The sequence below is a fragment of the Dipteris shenzhenensis genome, chromosome 17 (assembly GCF_047967505.1).
Source record: "Dipteris shenzhenensis isolate YYH24624 ecotype China chromosome 17, Dip_SZ_1.0, whole genome shotgun sequence".
NCBI lineage: Eukaryota > Viridiplantae > Streptophyta > Polypodiopsida > Gleicheniales > Dipteridaceae > Dipteris > Dipteris shenzhenensis.
In genome coordinates this window covers 25,697,385-25,720,635 of record NC_141612.1, presented here as the reverse complement: position 1 = coordinate 25,720,635, position 23,251 = coordinate 25,697,385, and the positions used below count along the sequence as shown (strand labels likewise).

Sequence of the window (23,251 nt, the reverse complement as noted above, 5' to 3'; positions counted from 1 at the left end):
TGAATCTTGCCGAGAAATTCTTATCTAAGGCTCCAAGATTGTTTTTGAATTGTTGTGTATAAACGTCTTCACTTTGTAGATATGCTACCACTAATAGATTATAAGCTCTATTGCTTCCATAATAAAATCCTCTTTATATTTCAACTCTAGTACAAAATCTCCCACTTCGATTTGATTTAATGCAATTCTCGCAGCTATTCAAATTAATGGTCCACTACTTCAAACTACTTCGAGCTCATTGACTCCTACAATTTACAACATTCCGCATTGTACTAAATGTTACATCCTTCTAGTGGTCCAATTCATTAGAAACGATATTACCAATATAGAACATCTCGTTACGGAAACTATAGATACATTGGACTTTGACTTGAGCTTCTTCAAGCCATTGCCTTCTAATAGAAACATCTTCGTGGTGTTGGCTCATTTGCTTGAATACAATTATAACATTGAAAGCTTAAAATTAATCTTGGTGTCAACGATAGTTAAAGAAGTTGGTGCCCAAAAACTACATGCACTATCGGTGTGGAAATGCTTCTTGAATACTAATGACTTCGACTCTGATGACAATAACCTAGGAGAAGCCCAAGGCTATTCAACGAGATCAAGACAATATCCTAGGAGAAACCTAGGACATTCAAGAAGCCCAAGGCTTCCACGAGCCTATTTCAACCATCGTACTAGGAAACTAAGATTGACAATGCGACAAAGAGACAAAAAATTTCATAGAAACATCGAACAAAATTAGAATTGCAGAGCACAACGATGATGACTTGCAATACTTGAATGACACTTTCCTTCATTGCCCACTAGCTGACATCGACATTGCTCACTTTTTTTACACAAACGCATAGAAAGAAAAGCACAACCACTACGTCTTCGAGAAGTTGCCCGGTGTCACTCACATTCTCCATGCAATTAACAAAAAAAGCAAGACATGTAGCAAACAAGTTAAAGCCCCTAAAAACCCTCAGGCAACAACTAGTTGCATAGAGGTTGCATACAATCTTAACAATTGAAGCAAGGGATAATAGTTGAGATCTACGGAGGAAACATAGACATTCCTGACGGCCTTGTCAATGGTGCTAATGGCACATTCCATCATCTCTGCACTAGCAATGAATAGGCAATAACATGGATCAACTTCCAAAACAAAAATGTTGGCTCAAGAACACGATACGCAAACCATCACCTATACGACAATGTGATCTCGCCAACATGGACACCAATAAAGCATATCACAAAAGAATTACAAGGTAGCAATAACTCTCTAAATGTCATTACAAGAAAGCAATTCCCGATACGACCAACCAATGTACGAGTTGTACAAGATCGCAAGGATTAACAATGTCAAGCGTAGCTTGTGACCCGCAGAACATACTAACACATGGTCTAACAAAACCCACATAGTCATCGAATCCCTCAATACAGTCTATATGATGAACAAAGAGACAACCACCATCTTGTAGTACTGAAACTTGGAAAAAGTAGAATCTTCTGAGACTCACTCCACTGAGCACATCAATGGCGGGGCTTGGAGCTCCAATGCTCCTGCTCTCTCCCCACACCTCCTCATTACCTCCTCCACTTTCTAGTCGTATCTTGCTTCCCTCTCGTTCTCGTCCTCAAATTTGGGCTCGCTTGGACGCTTCCCCACGTACACCCTTTCATGGCTTTTGTCAAGTTGGTTGCTTCTCAGCAGAATTTATTTACACAACAGAAGCTGCCCATGGATTGCTTTCTGTGATGAGATGATGCTTGTTTTCCTCAGAGAATAGAAAGCAAAAGAGAAGCCCGAGGAACAAGGAGACTGTCTACGAAGAAGACATTTATAACATTGATCGAGGCCCCGTTTTGTCGACCAAAGAGGTAAGTCGGGTCTCTCCCATAGGAACTATTCGCCCATGGGACATGAAGCGTAAAAAATGCTCTAGTAAATATCGCTGCACGACATTTGGAGCCACTCCCAGTTATAGTCCAGCTTTTGCTCCATCAAGTATGCATTTGTGGGATTCTCGATGCCGATGCTTCATTTTACAGTAAAGTGATTTGGGACCATGTCCCGCAGCTATCAGAGTCGCATGTACAAAGAGTGCAGAGCATCTCTGACATGGCAATGAAGACTCAAACCTTAGCCTCTAGATATGGGCTCCTTAGTGGGATTCTCCTTTGTCTATTTTGTCACTCTCAGGTTAACAAACATTTTGGCTCAGAAAGGCATCATACATCAATGCACACCGCCAAACTCCTCAGCATAATGTAGTGGCTGAGCGGAAGAACAAGTTATTAATGGGAATGGCAAGGCGCTTCATCCAGACCAAAGGACTTTCTTGGCTGAGCGGATGAACAAGTCATTAATGGAAATGGCAAGGCGCTTCATCCAGACCAAAGGACTTCCTTATAAGTTTTCGATGGAAGCTTTAAATCATGTTTTGAATAGGTGTCCCACCAAAAGCACCTAAGGATATGAAACTGTATCAGGCTTGGTATGAAAGAAGACCCGATGCTTGTTACATCCGTACATTTGGATGGTAGCAAATGCAACACGTGCCTTAGGAATTGAGAGAGAAGCTCGATGTTATTTGTGGGCTACAACATTGAGAGTGAAGGCTACAGACTCTACAATCTTGTGACCAAGAAGGACTTACCAGTAGAGATGTTATTTTTGCTAAGAAATCAGATTTGCACCTTGCTGTTTTAAATAAAAATCAGGGTTCATCAGAAGTATTTGAAGCACTGCTGTCCATTTCTTTTGATGCTGGAGCTGAGATTGTAGGATCGTTAGATGATTTTTTTCCGAAAAAACAGTGCTGATTATATTACTTCGAAAAAACAAGATACATGGGGTCAGTTTTGCAGCTGACGGGGCTGCGTTCACAAATCGGACGCAGTCCTAAGTGGAAACAAAAAGCTCTCTCTCACGGTGGGATCAGGCGGGTGTGAATAAACAGCCAGAGAGGCGGTGAATAGCGCCACTGAAGGCCCTGAGAAGTATGCTTGAAGAAAAGGCCCTGCATATCCCAATCTCGGAGGAAACGTCTCCGCTTCTCCCAGCCAGCCCGGGAATCTCCCTGTATCTGGTCCCACTGGCCTCTGAGTGTGTGGATAATCTCGCTCCAGATGTCGGCCATGACTTGGGCAGTCGAAAGAGAAGGATCGTTAGATGATAGAGAGAGAGCAAGGTGCAAAAGAGTCGATAGAGTCTTTCGTCACGTCAAAACTAGGATAGTGAAAAAAGGAGTACAAGGTACTTGTACCTAGACCTAGGACTAAGTGTCCTAGGTGCCACATAGGACTAAGTGTAATGTGGCCTAAAAGGCACTAACACTACAAGTGCCTATATTTATGCCTACAAGGCACATACCATGGCCTATAGGGCATCACTAGAACCACCAGGAGATGGCCTACAAACCCTTCTCCATGGGATGGGCTGAAGTACTGTGGAAACGTCTCAGAATACTTGGTATTTTCTGGTCATGGTGGCACATGTTCATCCAAAAGGATATAGCCACCTATGAATGTACAAGGGATGTGAGATCATGTAACAAAGGGAACCAAATGTAAAGCTTGTCGAAAGACTTCGAACTTGGGACGAGGAAGTGCCTTTGTAAACATATCTACTATGTTGTCCTCTGTGGGAAATGTCTCCTGCTGACAACCGCTCCTGAACATAATGATAATGAACTTCAATATGCTTGGTACGCGCATGAAACACTGGGTTACGCGCAATGGCCAAAGCACTCTGGCTGTCAGTGTAGACAATAGTGGAGGATGTCTGGCGAATACCAAGATCTGTAAGTAACTGTCGAAGCCAAACACACTCTACTGTAGCGGTGAAAGCTGCCCTGTACTCAGCCTCACAACTAGATGTGGCAACTGTTGGTTGCTTCTTGCTGAGCCAAGAGATACATGAATTGCCAAGCAAAAAACAATTGCCAGTATGTGACACTATGGTGTGGGAATATCATGCCCAGTCACTATCCGTGTAAGCATGCATGGTAAGTGAACCCTGATCACCATAGAAGAGGGCTAAATCCTGAGTGCCTCTGAGATATCGGAAGACTCTCTTCACTGCCTGCCAATGCTGTGAACTGGGCATGTGCATGAATCTGCTGAGCTGAGATACTGCATACTGTAAGTCATGTCTGGTGTGACATAAATAAATAAGGCATCCAACAGCCTGCTGATAAAGAGTGATATCACATGGTGGGCTCCCATCATGAGCTGAGAATTTGAAGCCAGGGTCCATTGGAGTAGAGATTGGCTTGCAATCCTCAAACTGAAAAGGATCAAGGAGCTGTCCAATATACTTGGACTGAGACATCATGATAAACATGAGCAAACTGAATGCCCAAATAATAATGGAGCTGTCCCATGTCTCACATGTCAAAAATCTGCTGCAAATCAGCCTTGAAAGCTGCAATTTGCTGAGTATCTGGGCCCGTGATGAGCATATCATCCATATATAAAATCAGCACTAAAAAATCAGATCTTTGAACCTTGGTCACCCACGTAGCATTTCATCATATCCAATGCTGTAGAATTTGCTACTTCACTTTGACCATCTGTTTGGGGATGAAAAGAAGAAGAAAAATTCAGGTTCGTCCCCATATTATCAAATAAAGCTCTCCAGGAGTTCTCTCAAGAGGACGGTGCCTCTTTTTTTTTGATGGAGCAGTTGCTTGGTGAGCTCCCCTCCTTTGCCCGTGGCGGCCTGTTTGCTCCCCCGCCTTGCCTCCTTGCCTTTCCCTCGCCCTCGCTTCACCTCGCCCCTCCCCCCTCTCCACTCCGCCTTGCCTTCCCTGCTCAACCTTCGCCCCCAGCCCTGCCTTCTTCCCCTTGTTGCCATCTCCCCCGCTCCACCTCCGCCCCTCGCCCTACTTTCTCCCCCGCTCCACCTCCGCCCCCCTGCCCGCTGCCTTCCCTACTCCGCCTCCCCCTTGCCGCTCCCCCGCCCCCGCTCCCCCTCCTTCCGTCTTTTGAAGAAATGCCATGGGATGCGTGCCATGTACCTTTGCAAAAACCACAAATCTGAAAACTTCATATGGTTGACCCTCCACAAACTCTAGTACTGCACTAGGAAACTATGCCAATTTCATGACATATGGCCTTATGATGAGTACTAGCTCGTCGTCTGTTTGGGCTCCATTGTAGGATTGTGGTAATATACGTGTATGTGGAGGGTTACACAACCCTTTCTCCCAAGTGTCATTCACTAGTAGTGTATGTTTGGGATCATAGGTGATACCCATTTCATCAAAGGTAGCAAACGAGTTTAGTAGTACCAGTAGCTCAGAGTTGCACTTTGGTGGTAGATCCCTTCCTTTTGAATGCACCTAAGTTGAAACAAGAGAAACATAAAGTTTAGTGTAACTCCCACCTATTGGAATAACTTGTGGATGATTAATACTCTAACTACTATTAGTACTTTAATTACATTTGTACTTACTTTAAGTAGCTCAGGATAAATACATGTACTTCAATTACATTTATGCTTACTTTAAGTAGCCTACGATACATCCTTTAAGGGAATGGGTAGAATCAGTAGCTTGAATTCATACTACTTTCTGTAGCTTGAAACTCTCAGTTTAGGGTAATACCCTGCATGTTATTAGTACTTAAGGTACATTCATACTAAGAATCCATATTGTGAATATCATACCTACTTTAAATAGATTGACTACATACTTTAAGTAGCTTGGACTATGTTGTATGCATATATTTTGGATACTTGAAAATATCATACATACTTTCGGTATCTTGAGTACAATATGCATTATATTTGTATGCACTCATGGATTATACTTGTGAATATCATACATACTTTGTGTATCTAGAATATTAGATAAAATCTATTTGTATGCATACATACTTTTAGTACCTTGAATACTATATTTATGAAATAACTTTGTTTCTATTCACATATGGCAATATTGTGAACTCTACGTCATGCTAGTAATGTAGTATTGTGAGTAGTGTAAACCAATACTACCTCAATTACAGTCATACTAATAAGTCATAGTGGTGACTATCATACATACTTTAAGTAGCTTGAATACATACTTTAAGTGGCATGCACTATGTTGTATGCATACATCGAGTATACATGTGAATATTATACATACTTTCAAGTAGCTTCAATACGATATGCACTATATTTGTATGCATACTTGGAGTATACTTGTGAATATCATATAGTGAATATCCTACATACTTTCAATATCTTGAAAATTAGATGTACAATATAGGTAGTACAGTATAAGTACTTTGAATACTTTTTAAAATGTTTGCATACTACATAGTATTTGTGAATAGTATCAGATCTCAATTCAGACATATGGCAATACTATGAAGTGTAATAACTAATGCTAGTATTACAATATTGTGAATGAAACTATGACTATAGTATTGTGAATATGACTGATAGTAATATTGTAGTACTTTGAATACTAGGTAGTACTTGTGTTTTTCTAGATTCTCCATGTCCTTTATTGATTATCTTGGTCTCTGTAAACCCTTGTAGAATCTCCAAAGAAGTCAATTTTAGGAAAGAGAACTTTACTTGGGGAAATGGATAAAAGGGCTTCCCTTGATTCAAAACTGTGAAATGAAAGAACAGACTCCTTTGACTTGAAGTAATATCCTTTTGAAATGTTGGTTCCACAAAGACATACTAGTTAGGTCAATTGCACAGAGTGCGGCAACATGTCATGTCCCTAAGGCTTGGCTAGTTGAGTATGCTTTCTAACCTACAAGAGCATTTTCATGTGGGAACTTGGTCATCTTGTCATGGAGAAGAACACTATACCTCTTATCAACCTCAAGGGAACGACGACGCCCCCTTTTGCTTCCTCATGGCAACAACAGGTTTGCTTAGAGAGGGATCCTGATGGACGAGGCTCGTCTTCCCGGCCAGCAGCTCCGAACTTCTAGCCTGTGCAGCCTTCTCTTCTCCTTTGGACAGAGGAGACACGATGGATTGCTCGAGAGATTAGACCGCTTCTATGTTGGGGAGTGGGCATTACACAGAGGCGGTTCTGTCAAGATTCTGGCAGGTACCACGATGTCTGACCACTCTCCAATGTACTTCACTTGGATCAGCAGCCCCCCCAAGGTCTCCCCCAGAAGGGGGTCCGCATTCAAGAGGACCTCTTGTAGGACGAGGAGATTCAGCAGGTTATGGTAGAGATCTGGGAGCACTCAGAGATGGCACCGAGTGAGGGCTGGGCTGCGCGGGTGGTCGATGCGATTCAGAGGAGTAGTGTGGAGCTGTAGGCTCACACCCTTAGGTGGAGGAGGACCCTTTAGGAGCGCGAGCGGGCTTTGAGGAGAGACCTCGCCTCCATTGAGAGGCTCAGGGAGTAGGACTCAGTTTCTCAGTGGCTTAGTGACAGATTGGAGAGCGCTCGTCTCGAGCTTCAAGACACAGAGCTGCGGCAGGTTGAGTTCTCCTACCATTCCTCCCAGGCCCGATGGGTACAGCAGGGGGACAGGATGACGAAGCAGTTCTTTCAGACCACTGGGCCCCGATCGACCGGCACACAGCTACATCGACTTCGGGACTCACAGGGCATCATGCACACTGACCGTAGGAGATTCTTGACATGACCACCGAATTTTATAGCCAGCTCCTTCAGACAGAGAGGATGACCCCAGTTGGTCTTGTGGCCCGAGAGCTAGTTTGGGATCATGTTCCGACAGCAGTCTCGCGGGACTTATGCAGCAGACTTGAGGAGCCTTTCACAGATGAGGAGCTTTGGGAAGCCCTCAAGGCTCTCTCGACCTATAAGTGCCCGGGGGAGGATGGCTTGACTCTGGCCTTCTTCTGGAACTTCTGGGAGATTATCTCCACCCCTTTCTGTTTAGCTTGCCAGGAGATTTTCGACACAGGCCTTCTCCCTCAGTCCTTGTGCAGGGGGTGGATCTGTTTGATCCCGAAAGGGGGAGATAGGTTAGACATCCGACAGTGGAGGCCGATCACTCTGCTTGATACTGCATACAAGATCCTCTTCAAGGTCTTGAGTTTGCGGTTGTGGCCTCATCTTATTGACATCATCCATGACACAGACTGGGTTTGTTCAGGAGCGTAGCATCCTGGACAACATCTTCACGTTCTGGGAGGTAGTGGATTGGTCCAGGGAGGAGTCACAACCATTGGCCATCCTTCTCTTGGACTTTGAGAAGGCCTACGACAGGGTGGAGTGGTCTTTCTTGGAGGGCACTATGAGGAGATTGGGTTTCTCAGACAGATGGGTTAGAGGAGTTTCAGCGCTATACGCAGGGAGCTCTAGTCAGATGATTATCAGAGGACACACAGGCGAGGCCTTTCCTCTCTCTTGCTCGGTTCGCCAGGGCTGCCCACTAGCTCCCTTCCTCTTCTTGTTTGTAGCAGAGGCTTTGGTCTACTATTTGAGATCAAAGGTGGCGGGTCTCACATGGTTGAGGCTCCCAATCAGGCAGAGGAGGAGCTCCTTCACTCAGAGTTTGCAGATGATACGGCCTTGTATGTTGAGGGCACCATAGCGAGTCTAGAGAGAGTCAGAGGCGCCTTGGCTATCTATTGTGAGGCCTCGGGGGCACGGATCAACTAGAGGAAATCCATAGGCTTCTTCATGGACTTTGAGGAGACATAGGAGTTCCGTGAGTGGGGGAGCGACTTTAGTTTTAGATGGATGCCGCGGGGTAGACAGCGAGATACCTCGGATGCCAGGTGGGTGTTGACATTACAGTAGAGTAGCAGATTGCCCCGATCCTTGAGAGTGTTCGGCACAAAATTCTCTATTGGAGCTCGGGCAAACTCTCCCTCGCAAGTCGCACCTTAGTGGCAAACTAGGTCCATTCTTGCCACTGCTTGGTATATTTCCTCCTGTTGGTTCTTTCACAGAGGATGCATTGGGTAGCTCCGACGGTTGGTACAGAACTTCCTCTGGGCAGGTTCAGATGGCACGAGGAACACTAGGGCCCGAGTAGCTTGGCAGACGGTGATCATGCCGCAGGCACTGGGAGACTTGGGTATCATTGATCCGAAGTAGGGCCCGTCTGGACAAGCTGATGGTTCGTGGCCTTACCCCAAGTGCTGAGCCTTGGAAGCTCCTCTTACAGAGAGGGCTTCTGAGGAACACCCCATGCATTGGGGGATAGTGGCAACCTTCACATAGATGGATCTTCTGAGAGGCCCCTCTTACGGGGAAGGGCTCCCCTTTGATGAGGAGTCTTCACAGGGTTTGGCAGAGACTAGTAGGGGATCTCATCCGTGCTCTGCCTAGATGCAGAGAGGAGTTCGAGCGTCAACCCCTTATGTGGCACCCAGAGGTCAGAGATCAGGAGGGACGTATGCTTGGGCATCGGACTCACATTGGTTGGGCACAGTGGGACAGTGGTCCAACAGGGTCTTTTGGTCGCTGGAGCAGACTACTTATGGAGGCAGAGGCGAGGCTTGATGCCCTAGCGCATCTGAGAGGGGCAGGGCAGTGGATGGGCGAGATCGACTTAGCCATTCCTGAGTCCTGGTGGGAAGGACTTCACATTTGGAGAGACAGTAGATGGTTGGGGTTGTTTTCCCATACTGGTGTTCCCTTGAGGATTTTGATGCAATGCGGCAGCACGCATCCTGGCTTCTTCCATGTAGGACCTGGAGGCCTACTTTAGCCCCTCACTGGGAGTGTCCTTGAGATGGATGGGAGTCTTGATGGGACACACTGGCAGATGATCAGAGTGGTAGGACACTTGGGGAAGGAGTGGCTCATTGATCCTCCTAGTATCTCAGAGCAGGACGCCTCTAGATGGCGCCTCTAGCTATGGGAGGGTAGACCCCTGAGGGAGGTCCAGTGGGACCCGGGCGAGTGGTTCTGGCCCTCCAAGGGCGGCCTAGTTGAGACGATAGATGAGGTGCCTTTCTTTTCCTACACCACACGGATTGGCAAGAGACTTCAGACGGACTCGTTGAGATGGACTTACTCGAGGGAGAGACGTTGGGTGACTGAGAGAGTGCCCTGGGATGTTTGCTCCAGGTTTTGGATGCGGTTGTGGTTCAGCTTGCGGCCGAGAAAGATTTCATACTTCTTCTGGTTGGCAGTCCACGGAGGCTTGCCCATCAGCTCGTGGTTGTGCGAGTGGAGGGGCAGTGCCATTGCTGCTCAGATGGTGTCCTGGAGACTACTATCCCACACTGCCTATGGGGCTATTGTAGCGCAGTGAGGATCTGGATGAGAGTGCTCAAGATCATGACACGTATGCAGAGTCTTCACAGAGACTACGCCTGGGGGATGGTGGCTTGGTTGACAGAGGGAGGACATGCGTTTCAGATTGATGAGATCTCCCCAGCCTACCGGATACAGGGTTAGAGCATTCAGAGGATTGCACTCCACGAGGCAGCCTCCCCTGACGCCCTAGCTCCTCCTCCTCCTAGTGAAGACAGTGTTTGGGAGGTGGTAGCCAGCATCACGGCTTGGAACATTTGGGTGGCTCGCTGCAGTCTTGTGATGGGAGAGCACCCGGTTCCACCCTCAGTTACCTTGGTTGCCATGTGGCAGGATATCATTTACACTCTATAGTCCACCTGGGAGCGTGGGACTCCAGGCTCGAGGGCGACTATTAAGAGGCGTGCTCGTTTCTGCAAGGCTTGGCTTGTAGGTGTTTCCTACATCTTCACTCCGCGAGGGATTCGCTGGCTGTATAGTCCCCCCCACTTGGCTGTTAGCCCCAAATCCCGAGATCCCCTAGGCAGTGAGCTGGGCTTCTCTGGAATAGGCCGGTTTTTCTTTCAGCCTTTTCCGGTTTTTTCACACTCAGCACCTTCGGGGCTGTTGTCTTGTATGAAATCTTTCAAGCATTAATAGAAGGTTCATTTCTTTGGAAAAAAACATTAAAAAAAAATAAAGCTCTCCAGAATAGACTGGTAATTCTAGGATCTCGATCACTGACAATGGACGTAGGCATACCATGGTGCTTAAAGATTTGTGCCATGAAAAGCTTAGCCATATGATCTGCCTTTATGGTTTTGCAAACCAGAATGAAATGAGCTTGCTTGCTGAATCTATCAATGATAGTCCAAATCCCATCATTCCCTGACTTTGATCTTTGCAAATAAAAAATGAAGTCCATTGCAATACTTTCCCATGGTGCCTGAGGCATGGGAAGAGGCATAAGTAGGCCAGGTGCCTTCCGTCTATCATACTTCACTTTCTGACACATAAGGCATTCAGTAACAAACTGATGTATATCTTTCTGCATCCCTGGCCAAAAGAAATACCTCTCTAGTGCTTGAGTTGTTGCTGTTATTCCTCTATGTCCAGCATAGGGTGGTGCATGGCATTCCTCCAAAATCTTTTTCCTCATCTCGTGGGTGATGCATAGGCAGTCATCTTTCATTAAATACCCATCTTTCAGGGAATAGTGGCTGGTCGACTGCCCCTCTTGCATTTGCTGTAGAATCTCACCAAAATTTGCATCATTTGCATATTGTTCTCTCATATCTTCCAAGTCCTGATGATAGGCAATAGTCTCATTGTTGACCTGGGGTCTTCGAGACAAGGCATCTTGTTAGAAACGAGAGAGTGAGAGAGCAGGAAGCAAGAGAGCTGAACGTAGTGCTTGCAATAGAAGAAGTGACTGTTACAAGAAGTGGGATGGGTTTTGTCTAAGTGACAAAACCTTATCCTTCACTAACCGTAGTTAGTGAACTAACTGTGGTTAGGGGGAAAAACCTCTAAAGGAGGGAAAAGTGCCCCTAACCTACTTATTACATTACATTGGTCACTGCTGAATTATAATAATAATTCTAACACCCCCCTGCAGTGCCAATGTCATGTACAAGGAAATGATCAATCACCAAAAGGATATAAGTTCAGGGCACTACGAAATGCCTCAAACTTTTCACGTGGAAGTGGTTTGGTGAAGATGTCTGCAACATTGTCATGTGTTGACACATAGATCATACTGATCTCTCCTGCATGCAACTTCTCTCTGACATAGTGATAGTGAACCTCAATGTGCTTCGTGCTAGCATGAAACACATGATTCTTTGCCACTACTATAGCACTCTCACTATTAGTGAGAATCGGAGAAGGACCCTCCAATGAAAGATGAAGATCAGCAAATAAACGACGCAGCCAAACACATTCAACTGTCGTTGTGAAAGCTGCCCTGTACTCAGCTTCACATGAGGAGGTAGCCACTGTAGACTGTTTCTTGCTCAACCAAGAAATGCAAGCATGTCCTAGAAAGAAACAATTCCCACTGTGGACTGCCTAGTATCATAGTCTCCAGCCCAATTTGAGTCATTGTAAGCATGCATCTGCAAGTCACCCCCCCTGGGAAACATCAAGCCAAAAGACTTTGTACCTTGCAAGTAACGGAAGATGCGTTTTACAGCGTGCCAATGCATAATCTTTGGGCTGTGCATATACCTGAGAAACTAAAAACTTAATATCAGGTCGTGTATTGCAGAGATAAATGAGGCATCCAACAGCCTGACTATAGAGTGTGACATCAATTGATTCACCCGCATCATGCATTGTAAGCTTCAGCCCCGGCTCCATGCGAGTGGACATAGGCTTGCAATCATGCATGTTGAATCTGTCCAAGAGCTTTTGAACATACTTGGATTGAGACATAACAATGCCACGTTTCTCTTGAATAAACAGGATCCCCAAAAAGAAATGTAACAAGCCTAAGTCTGAAATATCAAATGTAGCTTTCAATTGGGCCTTGAAATATGCAATTACTTCCTCATTTGATCTAGTGAGCAGCATGTCATCTACATAAAGAATGATGACCAGAATATCCCCCCCATCCTTCTTGATGTAGAGGGTGCTCTCAGTTGGACTATTGTGCAGCCCCTTGCTGGTCAGAGAGGCATCAATTTTGGCATACCATGCACGTGGGGCTTGTTTCAGCCCATACAAAGCTTTATTCAGCTTGCATGTCTGAAGTGCATTTCCTGAAATTTCAAAGACCAGAGGTTGTTTGACATAAACCTCTTCCAACAAGTCTCCATTAAGGAAAGCTGTTTTAATGTCCAACTGATGAACATTCCATTCAAAATTTGCAGCCATGGCTATAATTGACCTGATGGTTGTCATCTTCGATGTAGGAGCAAAAGTCTCCTCATAATCTATGCCCTTTTTCTGAGCATATCGTTTTGCAACCAGCCTTGCCTTGTACCGATCAATGGACCCATATGGTTTTCTTTTGACTTTGAAAACGCACCGTGTACCTATGGCATTCTTACCTGGTGGCAAATCCACAACATCCCAAGTCTGATTTTTATGAATGGACTGCAACTCATCGTGCATGGCATTCATCCAATGCACATTATCTTTTGCTTCTTCAAATGTCTTAGGCTCCTCCTCATTAAGAAGAGTACCTGCATAAGCTGATTCAACTGAATGAGCTCCCTCCATGTGCCTTACTGCACTACGAGTTCTGCTAGGCAATGGAGCTTCAAGCCTACTCTCCCTGAGAGTCTGAAGCAACCAATGCGGGATTGTTTTGGTTGCGTGTATCTCTTGAATTTCTTGTCTGACAACTTCATCCACACCCTAAGGTTGTACCAATTCAGCTGGGGGCTGAATCTGTACTTGTGGAGCTGGCAGAGGTTGCTGTAAATTCTGATTTTCAGCGGGGGAACCAAATGCTATAGGAAGCATCCCCTCAATTACATTATCTGAAGAGGCCGGAATCTGAAATTCAGCATTTGTATATGCATAATTTTCAGAGAATATGACATCTCTACTGACAAAAATCTTGCGTGTAGCAGGATTGTAGAGACGATAGCCTTTGGTTTGTGAACTATATCCCACAAAAATGCATTTTAGTGCCTTATCTGACAACTTGTGTCTGAACTCCACAGGCACGTGGGCATATGCAACACAACCAAAAACTCTGAAGTGGTCCACTGAAGGCTTTCTCCCATGCCATGCCTCATAGGGAGTGATTGTCTTCAAAGCCTTTGTAGGAGCCCGATTTAAAATATAGTTGGCACACATGAGGCCTTCCAGCCAAAATCTATGAGGCAACTTCTTACTCGTGAGCATGCATCTATTTATTTCCATGGTGGTGCGATTCTTCCGCTCAGCTTTGCCATTCTGTTGAGGTGTAAGCCTCACTGTAAGCTGATGCATAATGCCTTTTTCTTTCAAAAATGTCTCAAATTCATGAGACATGTACTCCCCCCCTCGATCTGTGCGAAGTGTCTGCACCTTGAGTCCTGTCTCATTTTCAACCATAGCCACAAAGTGTTTGAAATGCATAAATACTTCTGATTTTCCTTGAGACCATAAACCCAAGTGTAGTTGGTAAAGTCATCTATGAATGTAACAAAATAGAGATAACTCCCAAAAGCAGGTGTCCTCATGGGACCGCAGACATCATTGTGAATTAGCTGCAATTTTCTTGTAGCTTTCACTGCACCATCCTTCTTGAAGGGAAGCCTATGCATTTTGCCAAGAATGCAACCTTCACATGCATGAGGAGGCGGCGACTCCAAAGGAGGTAATGCATCAACCATATCATGCCTCTGAAGTGTCATTAAGCTGCCATAGCTCATGTGCCCATACCTGGCATGCCACAACTCCGCATTGTGCATTGTAGCAGTGGGAGTGCTAACTGATAATGCAAGATGGGATCTTTTTTCATATAAATCAAGCTGAAAAAGACCCCAATACAAAGTGCCAGACAACCTGAAAGCATATTCATTTTGTTTGTCTCTGACTGCACACTTGTCATCATAAAAAACAACCTGAAATCCTCCTCTATTGAGTGAGGACATTGAAAGCAAATTCTTCTTTATACCTGGCACATAGAGTACATCTGATATTCTGAAATCTGTGCCATCAGTGGATGTGAGAATAATGTCTCCCACTCCACACACTGAATGAGAATAATTATTTGCACAAGTTACCTTCTTCTTGGTGGGTGAAGAATGCTAAGTTACAATGATGCATCTGATACAGCCATATTGGAATCCCTTTTCTTTTCTTTGGCTATGCGCTTCTTGCACTCTCCAATATAATGACCTAGCTTCTTGCAATAATGGCTGATGCCCTTCTTTTCCTGTTACCTTCTTCTTGGTGGGCGAAGAATGCAAAAATACAAACAGATTTTTCTTGGCAGTCTTAGAAGCACCACTATCAAAATACCAAGTATGTAGTGTCTCATCAACACTGAAAGAGCATTCATCCTTTGAAGGATCGTAACTGCAAGTCAAAAAAGCATATGGGTCATCATCATTAGTGGCTGTAGTATCTGAACTACCCACTAAAAAATTTGAAGTGCAAGTCAAAAGGCATAGTGCTCTTCAACCAAGTTGGCTGCAACATCTCCTCCATCATGGCATTGTGGACCTGATGCATCTGATACAGCCATACCGGAATCCCTTTTCTTTTCTTTGGCTATGCGCTTGTTGCACTCTCCAATATAATGACCTGGCTTCTTGCAATAATGGCAGATGCCCTTTTTTTTCTGCTTGTTTGTATCACCCTGTGCCTTATAAGAAGGCTGTCCAGAATTAGCTTTATGCTGATGTGTGGGCTGATTTTATGCTGCCCTTTAACCTTGGGCTTGAACTTAGAGAGCATAGCATGCTGGCCAGCCCGGGTTGCCATATTTTTGCGTGTTTGTTCCTCCTGCAACAGAAGTCCTACCAACTCGTGAAAAGATAGAGGATTGCTGCCCCCCCTCAATGACAAATTTAGCGAGGTGTGGAAACCAAGATAGGACTCAGGAAGAGAGTTCAGAGTGGTGGAGATCATCTCTGAATCCGGAATGACTTCATCAATGTTCAGCAATTGTTCCCTGAGATCCTGAAGCTTCGTGAGGTGAGAATTCATGGAATCTCCCTCCTCCATATGTATATGGAAAAGTTCTCGCTTCAGAAAGGAAACTCTGGCATCGTTTCTTGCTGCAAACATACTCTCCAGTATTACCCAAGTTACCATAGATGTCTTGCATGATCGAATATGAGGTATAATGAACCTCTTGACAAAAAGAGAAATTACTAAAAGAGCTTGTGCATCTCTAGAGTCCCATCTTTTCTGCTCTGCTGTGGGAGCTCCTGGAGCGGCTGCTCCAATCACCTGTGCTGTATTTGTACCTCTACCCCTGCCTCCAGCTGTAGGAGTGACAAGTATAGGCGTTGTATCTGGTCTTTGTTCATCTCCATTGACATAATCCCAAAGATTTCTGCCAACTAAGATATTTTGAACCATGAAACTCCACAAGGAGTAGTTGGTGCCATCCAACTTATCCTCCTGTCTGAGAACCCTGAACACCTCATTTGAGTTGTTCTATGTCATTTTTGCCAGATAACCTCAGAAATACAGCAAACTGAACAAGTAAAATCCCTTCCTGGGATGTAAGATGCACAAGTAAAATCTGCAAAGAAAAATATGCCCATAGTGACAAATACTGTTACAGCCTGTCAAAGGCTCAAAATGCACCACAATGCTCTGCTCAATGCCCAAAAATCTGCAAATAGAATCTGCAAAAGGTGGCAAAAGTCTGCAATTTGACTCGTACTGAGTGCAAAACTGTCTGCAGACTTCCAAAATGCCCTTTTACCTGCAAAATTGCAACCCAAATGCAAAAGCCCCAATTTCTTATGGGAAATTGCATACAAAAGAGGGCAAATGGTCTGAAAGCCCCAAATGTTGCACAAATTGCAATGTCTGTCCACAAATATGGAATGCCCCAAATTCTTGCAAGATCTTAGCCAAACAATGGCTGTCTGCAAACAATGCCTGCCAAAAAACCAATTGCTAGAGTACCTGCAAGAATAAAACTTGCACAGAGGGCCTTGCAACAGGAGTGTAGGGACGCTTTCAACCTGTACGGAACTGACATTACGGAATTGTTAGTACGAATTCCGTACAAGAGATGAACTAAGTACTGCCTCGTTGTACGGATGACCACCTGTACGGAGTACGGACGACAGGTGTACGGATGTACGGCCGGTCTGTACGGAGTATACGAAATCCGTATGACGACTGTACGGAAGGTACGATGGTACGGACAACAGGTGTACGGACGAGTGTACGGCAGATGTGCGGGATACTCCGTACCACTTGTACGGACAGCAGCGCAGGAGTAGCGTACCGATGAGTACGGAAGAAATGATGCCTGTAGTACGTACGTTGTATGGATGGAAAACTGTACGGACGACGAGCTATACGGACAATCGACGCAGATCTGGACGGAACAAGTAGTACGGCGTAGGTAGAGTACGGACAGCAGGAGCGTGAGCTTCGTGAATTGAAGCGTGGACTGTATGGCTGTAAGGGGCTGTTGAGCAGGGAGCTAGGTAGGAAGTTAGGAGCAGGAAGCTTGCGGGCTAGGAAGCAAAGAGCAGGATCTTGTTGCTCTGATACCAAATGTTAGAAACGAGAGAGTGAGAGAGCAGGAAGCAAGAGAGCTGAACATAGTGCTTGCAATAGAAAAAGTGACTGTTACAAGAAGTGGGATGGGTTTTGTCTAAGTGACAAAACCTTATCCTTCACTAACCGTAGTTAGTGAACTAACTGTGGTTAGGGGGAAAAACCTCTAAAGGAGGAAAAAGTGCTCCTAACCTACTTATTACATTACATTGGTCACTGCTGAATTATAATAATAATTCTAACACATCTGCCACTCTGTTCCAAACTCGTGGAGTATGGACAATCTGAAAATGGTACATTGACAGGTCACAGCATGTTTGCCCATTTCATATGCTTCTCGGAAAGCTTTGTCTGAGTCAAAAAGTATCTCAGACTTTGGTGATCTATTTTAACAGTAAAGTCTGCACCCAAATGATATGCTTCCAAGTATGGATGGCATGAATTACAGCCAATAACTCTTTCTCATACATTACCAGATATCTATGTGCATCTCGGAGTCTCCTGCTCTCATAGGTCACTACATGACCATTCTGATGCAATGCAGCCCCGACACATTCCCCACAAGCATCACAATCCACATCAAATGGCTGATACAAATCTGGAACTATTAAGATTGGCTCTGTGGTCAGCCTCTCTTTGAGTGTGATGAATGCTGTCTTTTGAGGAATTCCCCATCTGAAAGTTGCATTTTTCTTAGTAAGATCGTGGAGTGGAGCGGCTATATCCGCAAAATGCCTGATAAATCTTCTGTAGTAAGAACACAGGCCTAGGAAACTTCGAATTTCATGCACAGTTCCATCCGTATCCCATCTTTGGATATTATATGCCCCAAGTAATGGATTTCTTCCAGGAAGAATTCACTTTTCTTGCTGTTTGCATAGAGTTGATGATTTCTCAGCTCTTGAAACACTATAGCAAGATGTTCCTTGTGCTCTTCTTCGGACTTAGAAAAGACAATTATGTCATCGAAGAAGGTACCGGTGAACTATCTGTTGTATTCTCTCTTTTGCCTATCGATCCTACAGTTTTGTAGGCCATCTTCTGGTGGTTCTAGTGATGCCCTATAGGCCATGGTATGTGCCTTGTAGGCATAAATATAGGCACTTATAGTGTTAGTGCCTTTTAGGCCACATAGGACACTTAGTCCTATGTGACACCTAGGACACTTAGTCCTAGGTCTAGGTACAAGTACTTTGTACTCTTGCATTTTTCTACTACTCTAGTTGACGTGACGGCTAAGACTCTATCGACTCTTTGCACCTTGCTCTCTCTCTATCATCTAACGATCCTACAGTGGTATCAGAGCAAGGGTTGACTAGTCTCTTGCTCCTCGTACTCGCACCAGCTCCCTTCAGCCTATCTGCTCCTGCATTCGTACAGTCCGTACGACTGTATAGACGACCGTACTCAGCTTGCACACAGGACAGACCTCCGTATAGAAAGTTTACGTACTAGCTCTGTACTACGCCGTACATCTCTCCGTACAGGCGTACGGAAGGTCTAGTACTTATTCCGTACTGCATCCAATACTTGCGCCGCCATACAACCTGCTCAGTACTATGTTCTGTACCCACTGCGTATCTGCGCCGTCGTACATCGTACTGTGTGGTACATGTTCCGTACAGTGTCTCGTAACTGCTCCTTATTGTTGTCGTACACATTCCGTACATCTGTGCACTGTGCTCCGTACTTGACCTGCACCTGCTTCCATACGTGTACTTGTGCCATACATTGGATTCCGTACTATTTCGTACAACGTACTTGCATCCGTATAGACACGTACTTGCTTCCTTACACTGCACTCAGTACCTATGCCGTACGTTGTACATGCACCGTACTTGTTCCGAGATCCCCGTATAGGTTTGGCACGTGTGAAAGCTATATACAGGACATTCTCAAAATTCGGGGCTTTTGAGGACTTTTGCTGTCCTTACCTTCCTTTTATTGTTTGAAGTCTTATCAAACTATTTCAACATTTTGGAAAGCCTATTTCTTGAGGTTTATACTTTGGGGCAGTTGCATTTTTCCAATTAATTTGTGGACAGCAAGTCCTAATTTTACAGTTGCAAGCCTTGAGGCTATTTTCTTTTTGGGATTTGGTCTGCAATTTCTCGTTTGATTGCAATACATTGGGTCAGATTGGAGAACATTGAGTCACGTTTGCAGGACATTGAGTCAGATTTTCAGACGTTGAGTCTTTTCTACAGGACATTGAGTTAGATTATCATACATTGGGTCACATTTGCAAAAAATTTCAGCAAAATTTGGGGCTTTTCTGTATTTGCCCTCTATTTGGCCTATTTGCCCTCATTAAATTTGGGGCTTTTGCCAAATTTGCTGTTTTTGCAGTGAACATTGCGTGCCACAGTCACATTTGGGTCAGATCTGCATTTGCCCTTTGATTTGGGTTGGAAATTTGCAGATATTTGCTGTCATTTTTGGACAACCAGCTCTTTGCAGTGATAGCGTTGAGGCTTTTGGGTTTTCAGGTCTCTTTCAGGGTATCACATTTGCTATGGCTGGGAACAATCAAGATCTATTTGGCATTGTTCGTGAAGATGGTAAGGTGGATGGCACCAACTATCCGATGTGGTCTTATCTTATGAAACATATTCTTGTTGCAAAGCATTTGTGGAATATTGTTTTTGGGGTTGATCTGAGGCCAGCCAATGCTACAATGGTTGCCTCTACTGCTGGTCCCTCTGCAAGAGTATTCCTCCTGATGCCTTATCTTCTAGCACTCCTGCTATTGCTCCCCCAACTCGGGAACAGTCAAGATGGGATGCAAGAGATGCAAATGCACATTCATGTATTGCTTTATCATGCAAGAGAATCATTATTTCACACATCTGGTCTTGTAGGACAGCAAAGGATGCTTGGGACAAATTGGCTTCTCTCTATCAGATTCGCAATGAGGCACGTGTTGCATATTTGAGAAGGCAATTACAGGAAGTCAGTATGAATGAAGGTGATTCTATGGATGCATATCTGACAAAGGTCAAGGACCTCATGGAACAACCTGCCAATATTGATGAGGTGGTGTCAAATTCACAGCTTGTCAGTACACACTGAATGGGCTGCCAGATACATATCAAGGGTTTGCTACAACCCTTCGATTAGTGGCCATGGGTAATCCAGACCACTATTCTTTTGATCAGCTAGTTACTTTGCTTTTGCAAGAAGAGCAAAGTCGTGCTAATAGACAAGCCATTATTCCTGATCATGCATTTGCTTCACAGCAGACAGGAAGAGGCAAGGCTTCCAAGCCTATGGGCAAGCCTAAATCTACGCATAGCAGCTGCGATTCCTCCCATGCATCAAAAAATACAGCAGATAAGTCAAAGAAGAAAAGATGCAACTACTGTCGCAAGCGTGGACATGACATTTCAGAATGTAGGAAGCGCATTGCTTCGGAGAAAAAGAAAGTAGGATTGACAGTTAATGCCTCACATGCTATTGAATTCCATGAGCCAGCAGATGCTTCACATGCACATGCTTTTCAGGATGATTGGGCATGGGCTGTCCATTGCTCATTTGATCCCTCCAAAGCTGATGCACTCTTTACTGCTCTAATGATTCTCAATCTTGGTATTTTGATAGTGGTGCTTCCAAGCACGTCACATCTTGCAGACAGTTGTTTCATTCTTTAGCTGATGCACCTCGAGGGGGGACTGTCACATGTGCTAATAATGCTTCCTATGTTGTTAAAGGAATTGGAGATGTGCAGCTCACATCCATTTCAAGCCATCCTGTCACTCTGACAAATGTTCTTTTTGTGCCGGGAATTGAAGTCAACTTGATTTCAATTTCAGCAATTGCCACTTCAGGTTTCAGAGTGATTTTTGATGGCTACAGATGCCTAGTTTATGATCTTCGTGATGAAAATGCCATAGTTCTCACTGGCACTTTGCAAAGGGGGCTTTATCACCTTGATCATCGTTCAGCTGCACTTTCTATTGAAGCATTTGCTATTTCAGATTCACAGCTTGCTGAAACTCATCTTTGGCATGAGAGAATGGGTCATCTCAATTATAGAGCTCTTGCAAAGCTACATTCACAGCAGATGGCAAATGATGTACCTCAAACTCACACAATTTCCAAACATTTGTGTGAGGGTTGTCTTTTGGGTAAGATGCATCGGTTTCCTTTCCAAAAGAATTGAACAAAACTCTCACAAAGGAAATTGCAGCTAGTGCACAGTGATGTCTGTGGCCCAATGAGGACAAATGCCATTGGAGGGTACAAATATTTTACGACTCTCATTGATGACTTCACAAGATATTGCTGAGTATACTCTTTAAAAGTCAAATATGAAGTGTTTTTATGCTTTCAGAGGTGGCTGAATATGGTTGAGAATGAATCAGGATGCAAGCCTGTCACCCTCAACACAAATAGGGGGGGAGAGTATATGTCAAAGAAGTTTGATGCATTTTTGTCTTCACGGGGCATTGTTCACTCATGAACTACTCCTTACACTCCTCAGCAAAACCCTGTTTTTGAAAGGAAAAACAGGTCCACAATGGAGATGGCCAGATGCATGCTTAAGGCCAAGTCTTTGCCCAATAAATTTTGGCTTGATGCAGTGATGTGTGCCAACGATGTGCTGAATAGATCACCTACACGGGCACTGAAGATTGTTACACCTTATGAAGCATGGAAAGGCAGGAAGCCTTCACTTTCACATATGAGAGTTTTTGGGTCTCTTGCATATGTTCATGTACCATCTCAGCTGAGACATAAGCTTGATGACAAGGCAATCAAATGCATATTTATTGGTTACAGCCAGGAGAGCAGAGGGTATCGGTTACACCAACCAAGTACTGGGAAGATTATTGTCAGTAGAGATGTAATCTTTGCTGAACATTCAGCTTCTCCTCTTGTGGACTGCAAAGCTAAGCCAGATGTTGACATGTTTGATGCCTTTGACTCTTGGGTACCTCTTCCTGCATCAGAGTAAGACTTTGACCAGCAACATGAGCCTCCTGCAGGCCCTTCAACAAACCATGATCAGCCAGTACCCCATGCTGATTTGCAGGTTTCTCTTCCAGCACAAAATGATCCCACTGTTCATGATGCAGTGATTGAAGAAAGAGCTGCCAATAGACAGCAAAGGCAAGTTCCCAGATGGCTTCTTGATACATTGAGGGACAGAAAACAAGATCAGCCTTTTGTTGCTTGGACAAGATCAGGGAATAGACAGATGCATGGTCACTTTCTTGAGTTTGCAATCCTTGCTACAGCTTGCAATGAAGAGCCTTTGTGCCATAAAGATGCTTTTGACAGCAAAGAATGGATGGATGCAATGAGACATCCATTGCCAAAAATGACACATGGGAATTAGTAGATCTCCCTCCCGGCAAGCATGCCATTGGTACCCGGTGGGTCTACAAATTAGAAAGGAAATTTGATGGCAATATAGATCGATACAAAGCCCGTCTTGTTGCAAAAGGGTATGCCCAACAACAAGGCATTGACTTTGAGGAGACATTTGCTCCCACATCCAAGATTACTACCATCAGATGTGTCATTGCCATTGCAGCCCATCACCATTGGCAAGTGCACCAACTTGACATCAAAACTGCTTTTCTTCATGAGGATCCGTAGGAAGAAGTCTATGTCACACAACCTCTTGGCTTTGAGGTTGTTAATTCTGAAAACAAGGTATGCCGGCTTAGAAAAGCCCTTCATGGTCTGAAGCACGCACCCAAGGCATGGTATGGCAAAATTCATGCACACTTACTATCCCTTGGTTTTCAGAATAGTCCCACAGAACCCACTCTTTATGTCCGTGGGAGTGGATCTGATTTTTTAGTGCTGATTTTATATGTGGATGATATGCTCATCACGGGCCCAGATACTCAGCATATTGCAGCTTTCAA

The 23,251-nt window shown here is 44.6% G+C and overlaps 1 protein-coding gene across 3 annotated transcripts in view; it reads left to right on the top strand.

Annotated features, from left to right (window-relative positions):
- Window positions 1-1,465: 1,465 nt before the first annotated feature.
- Window positions 1,466-23,251, top strand: part of LOC147891901 (methyltransferase) — a 111,277-nt gene continuing 89,491 nt past the window's right edge. For all 3 annotated transcript variants that reach the window (XM_087388428.1, XM_087388427.1, XM_087388426.1), the window contains exons 1-2: window positions 1,466-1,657; window positions 1,772-1,869. In XM_087388428.1, the coding sequence (XP_087244554.1) occupies window positions 1,525-1,657; window positions 1,772-1,869 (231 nt within the window). In that variant the 5' untranslated portion in view covers window positions 1,466-1,524. The remainder of the gene's footprint in view (window positions 1,658-1,771; window positions 1,870-23,251) is intronic.